The sequence below is a fragment of the Peromyscus californicus genome, unplaced genomic scaffold (genome assembly GCF_007827085.1).
Source record: "Peromyscus californicus insignis strain IS unplaced genomic scaffold, ASM782708v3 Scaffold_5__1_contigs__length_169319896, whole genome shotgun sequence".
Classification (NCBI taxonomy): domain Eukaryota; kingdom Metazoa; phylum Chordata; class Mammalia; order Rodentia; family Cricetidae; genus Peromyscus; species Peromyscus californicus.
Window position 1 is genome coordinate 111,710,738 of NW_026294573.1, and position 12,577 is coordinate 111,723,314.

Below are 12,577 nucleotides of genomic sequence, written 5' to 3' on the forward strand. Positions count from 1 at the left end.
ATTAAAGACATAACACGTACTTACTGTTACCTAAATTAAACTCATATTATTGAATCAAATCAGACAAATTACCTTGTCTGTATGCAGATACATGGAAGCCAAAATTCCATCTCAAATTATGCCTTAATACTGGCTCACACTTGACATAAAAATCTGAATTCAATGCACTGTAACTGCTTGCAATTTCCATGCCTATGTCCCTGACTTCAGTTTGTTACTATTCCATTCATGCTAAAGGTAAGCCCAAGGTAAGTTCTCACTGGAGTCGTTGCCCACTCTGCTGCCAAAGAGATGCTTCCTTTACAAATACAGGGGATACTTACTTTACTTACAAATATATTTGTAAATAAATGTATTGTTCTAGAAACTAGCTATAATTAAAATAAAAATGGGAACCACCCTTCACCAATTATTTGATGAAAACAGGAGGTAATCTCAGTTATAAGAATCATTTCTAAAAGCCCCCATGAGTCCCAGTCAGTTGATTCAGTGAGCCATGATGGAGCCTGTAGGGGTCTGACTTAGGTCCTCTGCACATATGTTATGGCTTTGATGTTCTTGGGGGATTCCCAACAGTAGGAGTGGGGTGTCTCTGACTCTTGCCTGCCTGTGGGACCCTTTCCTCCTACTGGGTTGCCTCATCCAGCCTTGATTTGATGGTTATGTGCCTAGCCTTATTGTTATGCTGTGTTTGGATAATGTCCCTGGGAGGCCTGCTATTTTCTGAGTAAGGCAGGAAGGGTATAGATTAAGGGAATAGGGGAGGTGGGGGGCAGAGACTGGAGGGAGTGGAGGTGAGGGGGGAAACTGCGGTTGGGATGTATATGTGAGAATAAAAAAAAAAAAAATGGGAGGACCCTAGGAAGGATGCATGGATTGCCCAGTGAAGGAGAAATGAGATCTACATGAGCAAACTGGGGGTGAGGGTTGGTAATGGAGGGCAATGGATGGGGGATGAGAACATAGGGGAACAGAAGGTTCGAGCTGGAACAGGGTCAGAGTGGGAGAGCAAAGAGATACCATAATAAAAGAAGACATCATGAGCCGGGCGGTGGTGGCGCACGCCTTTAATCCCAGCACTCGGGAGGCAGAGCCAGGCGGATCTCTGTGAGTTCGAGGCCAGCCTGGTCTACAGAGCGAGATCCAGGAAAGGCGCAAAGCTGCACAGAGAAACCCTGTCTCGAAAAACCAAAAAAAAAAAAAAAAAAAAGACATCATGGGAAGAGGGAGAAACAGTGCTAGGGAAGTTCCCAGGAATCCACAAGGATGACCCCACCTTAGACTACTGGCAATAGTCGAGAGGGTGCCTGAACTGGCCTACTCCAGTGATCAGATGGCTGAATACCCTAACTGTCATCATAGAGCCTTCATCCAGTGACTGATGGAAGCAGATGCAGAGATCCATGGCCGTGCCAGGCCGGGCTCCAGGAGTCCAATTGATGAGAGAGAGGAGGGATTCCATGAGCAAGGGACATCAAGATCATGATGGGAAAATGTACAGAGATGACCATCCAAACTAGTGTAAAGGCATGAACTGTGGACCAATAGCTGAGGAGCCCCCCCAGGGTACTGGACTAGGCCCTCTGGAAAGGCAAGACAGCTGTTTAGCTTGAACTGTATACAGGTCCCCCAGGCAGTGGGATCAGGACCTGTCCTTGGTACATGAGCGGGTTTTTGGAGCCTAGTGCCTATGATGGAACACTTTGTGCAGCCTTGGTGCAGGGAGGAGGGGCTTGGACCTGCCTCAACTGGATGTACTAGGCTCTGCTGACTCCCCATGGGAGACCTTGCCTTGGAGGAGGTGGGAGTGGGGGGTGGGTTGGGGGGGAAGGCTCGAGTGTGAGAAGAGAGGGGATCTGTGGCTGGTATGTAAAATGAGTAGAAAATCTATTAAAAAAAAATAATGGGCTGGGTGGTGGTGGCGCATGCCTTTAATCCCAGTACTCGGGAGGCAGAGGCAGGCGGATCTCTGTGAGTTCAAGGCTAGCCTGGTCTACAAAGCGAGTTCCAGGAAAGGTGCAAAGCTACACAGAGAAACCCTGTCTCGAAAAACAAACAAATAAACAAAAAAAATGGACTGTGACCTATAAACTGAAATAACACCCCCCCCCCACCGCCCCCCAAAATTTTCTGTTAATCTCAGTACTCACAAGGCATATCTCTGAGTTCAAGTTAGCCTGGTCTACATAGTGAGTTCCAGGCCAGCTGATGCTAAACAGACCTTGTCTTATATTGATTAAAAAAAAAAAAAAAAAGATCTCTGGAGCCAGCAGGGTAAAAGTGCTTATGTGTATAAGCCTGAGCCTGACTTCCTAAGTTTGACACTTGGAACCCACAACAGAAGGAGAGAATTCACTTCCTAAAGTTGTCCTCTACCTTTCAGTTAATCCCCTCCCCCAAGCAACAACAAAAAGTTGAAAAAAAAGTTTTTGTCAGGGTCTAAATGTGCAGGCCTGTAACCCTAGCTGAGCGAAGGCAGTAGGGTCAGAGATTCAAGGCCTGGTTAGGCAACGAGTTCAAAGTCAACTTGGGCAATTTCCATGAGAATCTACTTTAGTATAAAAATAAAAAGAAGGGTAGGGATATAGCTTAGTGATGGAGCCCTTGCCTAGTGTGCACAAGGTTCTAGGCTCATTCTCTAGTAACACACACAGTCTATCGAAATATATAGTGTACACACAGATAAGTGTACATATACACACACATATTCTAGAAAAATGACCTCAGGCCAGAATTTAAATGTTAGTCTTTTGCCCCAATTATATCACAAGGTTTGAAATTTAAAGACCCAACTTAGTTTCTTACATGTTTGAATACCTACTGACCATGAATAAATACACACATATTTTTAAGAGTAAAGATTAAGTTAATGTTACTGCATAAAAATATATATTCTGGTCAGGTAGTGGCAGCATATGCCTTTAATCTCAGTACTTGGGAGGCAGAGGCAGGTGGATCTCTGTGGGTTTGAAGCTAGCCTGGTACAGAGCAAGTTCTAGGACAGCTACTGCAGCTACTCAGAGAAACCCTATCTGGAAACAACCCTCACCCCACAAAAAATTACAAATATATAATTCTGGCACAGAATAATACTTTAAATTCTATTCTGAACAGCAAGGCATCTGATAACAACTAGAACTTGTTTGGCATTAAAAAGCCCACACTTTAATTAGAAATTACATATTACATTCTACATACAGGTATAATTCCAAGAAGCTTCATTCCATTGGCTAGGACAGAACGGACAGCTTTGAAAAGATGAAGTCTGGCCTACAAAATAATGATTAAATGTTCAATAATATGTTAGCAATAAGCAAAAAAAAAGAATGATTTTTAGAAGTAATTCAATTAAAGTAGGAATTCTGCTTGAGAGTCTTTTGCATACTCTAGGTAAGGAGAAATATATCGTAGCACCCCTTACAGAAAGAACAGTATAGTAAAGGTGTGCCATGGGAGTGGCAGAATTTCTCATTTGAACATCTGATGGAAGAAGGTACATTTGATAGTCTACTATTTTGGGAAATATTTAAACAGATTCTATTTACCTAAGTTACAAAGTATACTGCTGTAGTTAAACAACAGAAGATATTTCAGAAGAATTCCTATGACTTTTCGTACTAACATTTCATAATATTAATTTCAGCTGCCAAGGGGCTATATAGAGGACACTGAATGTAACATACCCCAGCCACATCAGCAGGACTGTCTTTCACTTGGAGTGTTTTATGTGCCATAGCTGCAAGGTGACTGAAACAAGTAAGAGAGATCACAATGAGGGTCAGTAGTCATTTCCTGTTCCATGAATCCGATACCTGTCCAACACTTAACTTTATGGAAAAACCTAGAATCACTAAAGAAGCCATTTGAAGTTATACAAGTTGAAATAAATGCATTTGCTTGTCTGTAATAAAACGCTAAACTCAAAGCTTTAGAATTTAGTTCTGCTTCTACCAAATGGCAAGTTTTAAGATTTTGATTTCACTTTTTTATAGAAATAGGACATGCCTTTCTAACAAGTAGAATTTTCTTATGTAGACAACTTTTACAAGTAAACAGGGTATATACCCTTTTCCCCCTGTGTCAACTGAGGTGGGATAGAGACTAGTTATCAATGCACTGCACACACAAACCAGACACTCCTTGAAGTATTTTTTTCTGTTAAGGTATGGCAGCAATGAGCCATGAAATGCACATAATCATTTAATTATTTAAGTGACATTTCACTAGACTTTTTGGCTTTGCATTTGCCCTTATATGTAAGTAGGAAAACAAAAAAACAACACACTTATTTAAATCTGAGGGAGCCAGGGGTAGGGCTGTAGTACTTAGGGAACAGATGCAGGAGGATTAAGAGTCCCAAGTTAGCCTGGACTACACAGTGAGACCCTTCCTCAAACAAAACAAAAACTTGGGAGATAAGGTAAAAAGTATAATCAAGAAAAAAGTTACAGTATTCTCTCATTTCAGTAAATAGTGAGTAAAAGCATTTAAATTAACCATGAATTTTCAACTGGTATCATTGATTTGCTTCCTAATTCCTTTGCTCCTTAGTTATAAGTGATTTTGTTGTGTCTCTGCTTAAAACAATATGGACACAACCACTCTAAAAACCATCTAAGGCCAAAGGCTCAGCCTCATCATTTCTTTTTTTTTTTTGGTTTTTCAAGACAGGGTTTCTCTGTGTAGCTTTGCGCCTTTCCTGGAACTCGCTTGGTAGCCCAGGCTGGCCTCGAACTCACAGAGATCCGCCTGCCTCTGCCTCCCGAGTGCTGGGATTACATTTCTTATCCTTTTAGTGATTATAGTTGGAGTACTTGCTCAGCTCTGGACCTTTCCTCCTTCCTAGCTATTTGAGTCTTCTGATTACCACCTGCAGATTCCTCCTGACTAGCCCACTCTGATCCCTCAAAGCAGGGCTGGGTGAACATCTCATATGTTCATTTTTGGCAATACACATGTCATTGTGTTATAACTACCCTTGCCATTGTCAGTTCCTATGATTCTATTTTATATCACAGAATAAACACAATGAAATCTAATTGTCAGAGAAGATCTAACAATTCCTATAACCTAAAGGAAAAAGCAATTTTGAAGGCAAGAGATTTACATATGAGAAACCTTTAGGTGAAAGAGAGAAAATAGAGGGTCTGGAGAGATGGCTCAGCAGTTAAGTGCTCTTCCAGAGGGCCTGAGTTCGATTCCCAGCACCCATGTCAGATAGATCATAATTGCCTGTAACTCTAGCTTCAAAGGACCCGATGGCCTCCAAAGGTACCCAAACACATGTGGTGATACCATTTTTATGAAACTATATCTTACATTCAGAGATTGAACTTTGGTGGACTTTATAGCTGAGTTAATATACCTGGAGGTCACTTAAAGCCTATTTGGATACCCAGGTGTGGATTTAGCCTGTTTAACCTTCCTTTAAGAGAACAATTTTACAACCAACTTTGTCTTGGACTTCCCATGTAATTACTTTTTACAACCTAAGCTAATGTAAGTTATGCATTCTTCCATGTCTCTGATCCAGAGAGCAATGTCTGTGTGTTTGAAAACAGCAGATATGACAAAAGCGGCCTTAAAAAATAAAAATGTCTGCCATAAATGCTGAAAACAGCATATGGATATTGCTTGATGATGATATGTATGTTCACAGTGCTGTTTGTTTTTCTGAGTGCTTCTGGGTCAGCTGGAGTCAATGAAGTTTCCTTCTGTGTAGTGTCTCTTATTTCTTCCCCACATGATGCTGTCTGTTCAACAGAGAGCAGAGCCCTTTGTTAGGGACAGACTAGACAGCATCCAGGCAGGCACAGGTGCAGCCGCACACAACAGGCACATTTACAGCCAGTGACCCAGAAGCTACAGACAGATGACATGGGAAGAAAAGAAGCTCTGCATCACTCTTGCTTAAACCATTCCAAGGGGAAGTGCTTTGATTTCCTGCCTCAGTGTAGCACCTACCCATATTGATGACTCTGAGTTTATCATTCATTTAAATTAGTATGCATGCCTGTGAGCTCGCTCTCTCTCTCTCTCTCTCTCTCTCTCTCTCTCTCTCTCTCTCTCTCTCTCACACACACACACACACACACACACACACACACTTGAATAAAAATAAATCGTAGAAAGATTTTGAAAAGAAAATAAGGAGATTAAAAAAAAATTACCTTAGCGTTAAAAGATAACTAACAATGTGCTTAGGTTGAAGGTCCTGAGATGATTTATAAAGTACCTCGTCGAACCTAAAAGATGACAGGAACAGGCTGATCATTTGTTATATGAAGCTAACACGTTAAGATGTTAAATACCTTTGGTGTTAAGAAGGCATATGAAAAAAGACCTGGGTACATTTGATCACTAATGTGAATTTTTCTTTCATATAAATTCCTTGATAGCAGAGACAGTCTAAATCATCTTTATAGCTCTTAGAGCTAGTCCTAAGCAAAATCAGAAAAAGAAAAAACCTTGCCTATTAAAGTAGTGAGCTTTAGTCTCAAGGCTAAGGGAATCAGGAGGGCTTATTTTCTTTCACATATTATGTGGGAGTAAAATTTTCTTATGTAAAGAAAGAACAGCTGAGCACTGTGTGGCAATCAAAGGAAATTTGCCTTCATAGACACATACCTACTTCTTTGTTCTCTGATCTCTTAGAGACCAAGGTATGGCCTGCCTGTGTGGCGGTATTAGGCAGACAAATGCATAGGAGATTGAGAGCGGAAGCCACAAGGCGAACTGGAGGATTCTTATCTCTGAAAAGCTGCACAGAGGCAGGGCTTCTCCTCACCCTGTCATAACACAGCCTCCTGGGATCGTCTTATTCACAGACCATGCTCTAAGGCCTCACCTTCCTAGACAGCGGGCTTAGACTGCACTACTCCTTTGTAGTGTTCTATTTTGTGATAATACTTTTAAGGCTAGGATTGACCTTGAACATTGGCTTGATCTGTTATCCCAGTCTGTCCTCAAAAGTCAGATTCCTTTTTGGCCCACCTCTGCCTGTCTAGAGGCAGGAGGCAGCCTCTGAACTAATGACTAGAAATCAGCAAAACATGCTCTCAGTTCAGAGTATCAGACTTGGTAATAACAGAAAAACCTCATACCTGAGAAGATGCTGGAGAATGGAAACTGACTGTGGCTCTTGTAAACAAGCAACATTGACGTCATTGAGGTAACCACATCCAAAAGTCTCTTCCAAACTGTCACCAAAAGTTTAAACAAATGTGAAAGGATCAGGTTTTGAGGGGCCATAGCTACATGTGATGAATATTAGCTCTGGGTATACAGTCTTGATCTCCTTAATACAGTCCTGGACTTTGACACTAACATTGATTTAAATCTTCATTTTCCTCAAATTATTTTCAGTGTCTCTTAAAATGTAGGTGACAGGATATTCTCTGGCAGAATTACCCTGAGGTCGAAGTAAGACAATGCACAAAAGTGTTTCTTATAATAGGTGATTGATAAGTGCTTAGCAATAAGAGGTCTGCTGTGTTTTACCCAGTTTTGAATAAGAAACTTGGAAAAGTCCAGAAAACAGGGCTAACCACTGGTCTTTTTTTTTTTTTTTTGGTGGTTTTTCGAGACAGGGTTTCTCTGTAGCTTTGGAGCCTGTCCTGGACTAGCTCTGTAGACCAGGCTGGCCTCGAACTCAGAGATCCACCTGCCTCTGCCTCCCGAGTGCTGGGATTAAAGGTGTGCGCCACCACCGCCCGGCACAACTGGTCTTAGAACCACACCAGGCAGGTTCCAGCTTCCCTGCAGCCTCTTCTCACCTACAGAGGCGGGCATGGGTATATTGTAGGAAGACTCCAGTGTCCCCACGACTCTGGAAAACACGGTCCCAACTGAACTGATAGTCAGATAGGAGTAAGCCTCTGAAATCCTAAAATGAGAGTACATCATTACCCTGGGTTTTGCTACACACCAGACAAAGAGATCTCAGAGGAAGGAGTCATAACCCACCTGGATGATGAGAGCTGCGAGCCCTACCCTCTCTGCAGTCTCTTGTGGGTTCTCCATTTTTTTTGTTGCTGAAACAGATAAAGGCAGTTATCTTCAACTTACACCATATTGTTCAAGAATAATGGATCAGCATGCAAAAAAAAAATCTGAAAGTGTACAATCAAAAAATAAGACAATGGGTGCTTTATCTTCCTCCTTTAGGCTAATAGTTAGTGCTCCTGCCTACATCAAAGTAAAGAAGCATGAACTTATTATTTTTTTTATAAATATCCCTTGTAAGGTATTAAAGCCCATACTTATTTTTCCAAGGGTGAAGATTAAATAGTTATATGAACTTTAATAACTTGGATCCAATTTACAATGCAAGGACTTGGGCTGGAAGATAGCTTAGTTGGTAAAGTGCTTGCCTAATGTGGTGTTCTGAATGAGAACCCCCATAGGCTCATATTGGAATGTTTGGTTCCCATTTGGTGGAACTGCTTGGAAAGTTAGGAGGTGTGGCCTTGTTGGAGGTGTGCCCCTGAGGGGTGAACTTTGAGGTTTCAAAAGCCCATGTCACTTGCAGTTAGCTCTCTGTCTCCTGCTTGTGGATCAAGATGTAAGCTCTCAGTTACTGTTCCAGCATCATGTCTGTCAGCCTGCTGCCATGCTCCCTGCCATGATGGTCACAGACTCTAAACCTCTGCAACCATCAGCTCCAAATTAAATGCTTTCTTTTATATGTTGCTTTGGTTATGGTCTCATCACAGCAATAGAAAAGCATGACCCCCTGAAAACTTGAGGACCTGAGTATGAGAACCAGAACCTATGTTTAAAAAAACCAAGAGAGTAGTGGATTGTGTGTGCAATCCCAGTACTAGGGAGGCTCAATGACCAGCCAGCCTAGCCAGTAAGAGATCCTGCTTGTGTGTTTTTTATAAAAAGCTGGCAATATCTGAGAACTCCTCTTGCCTCAACATGAATGTATGCATGTGTGCACTTGTACACATACAGACACATAAAAATGCAAGCCCTTGACAGGATGACTTTGACAACAGACTGACAACATTCAAGCTGTCCATGAAAAGACTACAGTTATATTAATGAACAACTGAACTCTGTGTCAAATTTATGAAAGCTACTTTTGATCAGGTTCATGAAAGTCCAAGAAAGCATAAAAGTAGCAATGAGGATTTACTCTTAATGGAAGCCATGTTCTGTAGCATCCTTGACTGAACCTCATTTAAGACATCTTCCAGAAAAGTGACATCCCCTCTTCGAGTCTTCATTCCCTTTACTATCCCAAAAGGTACATGCTGGCACCTGAAATGGACAGGCATTTATTAACCAAAAGCTAAAAAGGTGCTAATAATGTAAGTATATCTTAGCACTCTTTCAGAAAACAAACTTTTAACCTTGTAGCAGAGTTTTTAAGAATTATCAAATAAATAGGGGTGTGGCCAGGAATGGTATATGTGGTAGCAATTCAAGCATTGGAAAATGGAAGCGGGAAGACTAGGAGTTCAAGGTCTTTCTCAGGTACATACACAGCTAAAGGCTAGCTTCTGCAGGGGACCCCATTTCAAACAAAAATTTTCGTGACTTTTTTATAGCTGAAAAACTATTGTGTCCAGGTACATCTTCATTATTTTATGGACAACCAGACTGGTTTCATTTCCTAGGTATTGTGAAAGAGCATCAATAAACATGGAAATGCAAGTCTCTGTAGCAGGATAGTGAGCCCTTTCGGTATTTATCCAGACATGGTGTAGCTGAGTCATACGGCAGCTCCATATTGATTTCCACAGTGGTTGTACCAGTTTAAAGTTCCACCAGCACAGTAGTAGACAACTTCCCCTTTCCCCACATCTTTACTGGGATTTGTGGTCATTTGTTTTCTTGATAACAGCACTCTAATTGTAGTGAGATGGAGTCTCAAAGTAGTTTTAATTTGCATTTCCCTGGTGGTTTATAATGTTGAATACTTAAAAAAAATATTTATTGGCATACACACACACTTTTATGTTGTTTTTTTGAAACAGGGTCTCACTGTATAGCTCTGGCTGTTCTGGAACTCACTATGTGGGTCAGGCTGCTCTTAAACTCACAGATCCTCCTGACTGCTTCCTGACTACAGTGACACCATTTATTATTTTTTTAGAGACCTCTTTGTTCAGCTTCATAGTAAATTTTTTGGTTTGGTTATTTGTTTTCCTAATTAGTTTTTTAAAGTCTTATGCATTCTAGATATTAATCCTCTATCATGTGTAGCTGTACACTTCCTTTACTTGACTGTTTCCTTTCTTGTACACATGCTTAACTTATGAGGTTCCATTTGTTAAATGTTACCCGTATTTCCTAGGCGACTGAAGTGTCATTTGAAAGCCCTTATATTTGCTCATATCTTAAATTGTTTTCCATATTTTTCTTCAAGCAGTTTTAGATCTTATGTAAAGGTCTATGATCCCATTTGGAGTTGAAATTTTGTGCAGTGTGTGAGAGATAACTATCTACTTTCATTATTCTACATGCAACATCTCATAAATTATATTAAGTGAGGTAACCAAGGTTCAGAAAAACAAACATTGCTATGTTCTCTCCTAACTTGTAATTTTTACATGTGGGAATCAATTGTTCATAGATGCCAGGAAAGCAGGAACGCACTCCTGAGAGGCCTGGGAAGGGGTGGGGGCAACGGGTAGTAAAACACATCTGATACAGACATGAAAAGAGGAACAGCAGGGGTGGAAAGATTAAAATAGGGATGGAGATCAAAGAAGTTGGGGAGAGCTGAGGGAAGAGGGACAACCGAAACTAAGAATGTATGAGAAAGCTACAAGTAAACCGATTACTTTGTAAGCTAATTAAACAAAATAACCTTTAAAAGTTTGAATGGCAATACTCTGGAATGCATAAACTGCTTCCAGAAGCCATAAGTTTATTTAAAACAAAAAACCTCGGTGCCAGGGTGGATACCACTTTATGACTTGTTACTCAGGAAAGCTCCTTGAGTCCCTAAAACAATACAAGCTATTTGATTGTCCACCAACAGTATAAGATATAATATGCTTCAGTTACAGCACATTGAGAAATCAAACTGGGACTGGGCTGGAAGTTTCTTCCCTGCTGGCTAACTTTCATAATACCGGAAGATGCTCTAGGCTGGGGGGAGAGGTATAATCAATACTCTTACTCAGCTGTGGACCTGCATGCTATATTCCTGGCCTGCCAGACAAGATGTGCCCATTGGGGTAACGCTGGCAAGACTGTTATAGGGGTAACAAACTGTTTTCTGGTTGGATTTGAGTCCACTCCACAGAAGGGAATTCATACCTGGTGATGTATACATAGCTAAAGCTCACAGCTTGGATGGTTTTAAGCCTTAATGAAGGTGGTACTAGTGTTTTAATAAATGGACATATTATATTCATGAAAGTACCTTTCTAAGTGTTGTCAGCTCTGGTCATAGAAACTTCTTTATTCAGTGGGCAACAGTTACTGCAAAGTCTAACTACAGAGTGATTGTTGAATGCTGAGCCCTAAATGTGACACCTAAATCACCCCACCCCCTCCAAGGTTCAGGGAACACTGTAGAAGGAGGGGGGAAAGAATATAAGAGTTGGAGGAAGTAGGAGAGTGCTGTGGAATGACATCTACATATGCCAGGGACAATACATTAATGAACTATGAACCTGCCCAAGACCAGCCCCATAGAACATTCCCTAATGGAGTGGGGAGGAGTTGAGAGGGGCTCATGAGGTCCTACCCCTCCCTGAGGACATATTGGAAGTTAATAGTTGCTGGTGAAGGGAGAGACATTTTTGTCTGTACTGTTGCCCCAAGAAAGTCGTCCATGCTCCTATCAATAACACCTCACCCACATTCTTTAATCAACTCTAATAAATCGCTGGCCCATAAATAAAAAAATCAATCAATCAATCAATCAATCAATCAAAAAATAAACAGAAAGGGGGACTCATTAGGAAGGGGATCAATGGGAGTGGAAGAAGAGGGGAACAGTGTGAATATGATAAGAATTCACATATACATATATTAAGGTATCATTATGTATAACCAAACTATGGAGAATAAAAAAAAAATAAGATGTCATTTTTTGAAGTCCACTTAAGTTTCACTTTACTAACATAATCACTAGCTTGTGATTAAATTACTAGTTGTCTATATGAGGAAGAGGAAATGGATATTAATAATTGAAAACCAAAACACTGATAGCAGACATCTAATAAAAACATTTATTAGGACATAAATTAATACAAAATCAATCTGTCTTTTCCTACCAACATCCTGAAAAGAGAACTGAACATAAATTACTGTAGTTATGTTCTGACGCTGAGCTGAAATAAGTGACCTTGATCAGGCAACAAAGAACAACATGGATCCTACCTTTCTGCCCATTCATATCCCATGATCTTCAGTATTTGGAACACTTGCTGAAAATGCCTTTTTTGCCCTTTGTCTGCCTTGGAGAAATTTTTTAGAAATTAAACAAAACAAAACACAAACAAATTAATAAATAAAAATAAGCTGGTCCTAAAACAAATTAACATTAGAGTTTTGTTAGACTAAAGTCACCGTCAATGTTTCAAATAAACACACTAGCGGCTGGAGAATG

At 40.6% G+C, this 12,577-nt stretch overlaps 1 protein-coding gene across 4 annotated transcripts in view; it reads right to left on the bottom strand.

Moving 5' to 3' along the window:
- Positions 1-12,577, bottom strand: part of Rars2 (arginyl-tRNA synthetase 2, mitochondrial) — a 62,528-nt gene that overhangs the window by 19,337 nt on the left and 30,614 nt on the right. For all 4 annotated transcript variants that reach the window (XM_052715489.1, XM_052715490.1, XM_052715491.1 and 1 more), the window contains 8 exons: positions 12,349-12,425; positions 9,143-9,267; positions 7,966-8,033; positions 7,776-7,885; positions 7,104-7,199; positions 6,171-6,245; positions 3,684-3,747; positions 3,199-3,270 (listed from right to left, as the gene is read on the bottom strand). In XM_052715489.1, coding sequence (XP_052571449.1) covers positions 3,199-3,270; positions 3,684-3,747; positions 6,171-6,245; positions 7,104-7,199; positions 7,776-7,885; positions 7,966-8,033; positions 9,143-9,267; positions 12,349-12,425 — 687 coding nt within the window. The remainder of the gene's footprint in view (positions 1-3,198; positions 3,271-3,683; positions 3,748-6,170; positions 6,246-7,103; positions 7,200-7,775; positions 7,886-7,965; positions 8,034-9,142; positions 9,268-12,348; positions 12,426-12,577) is intronic.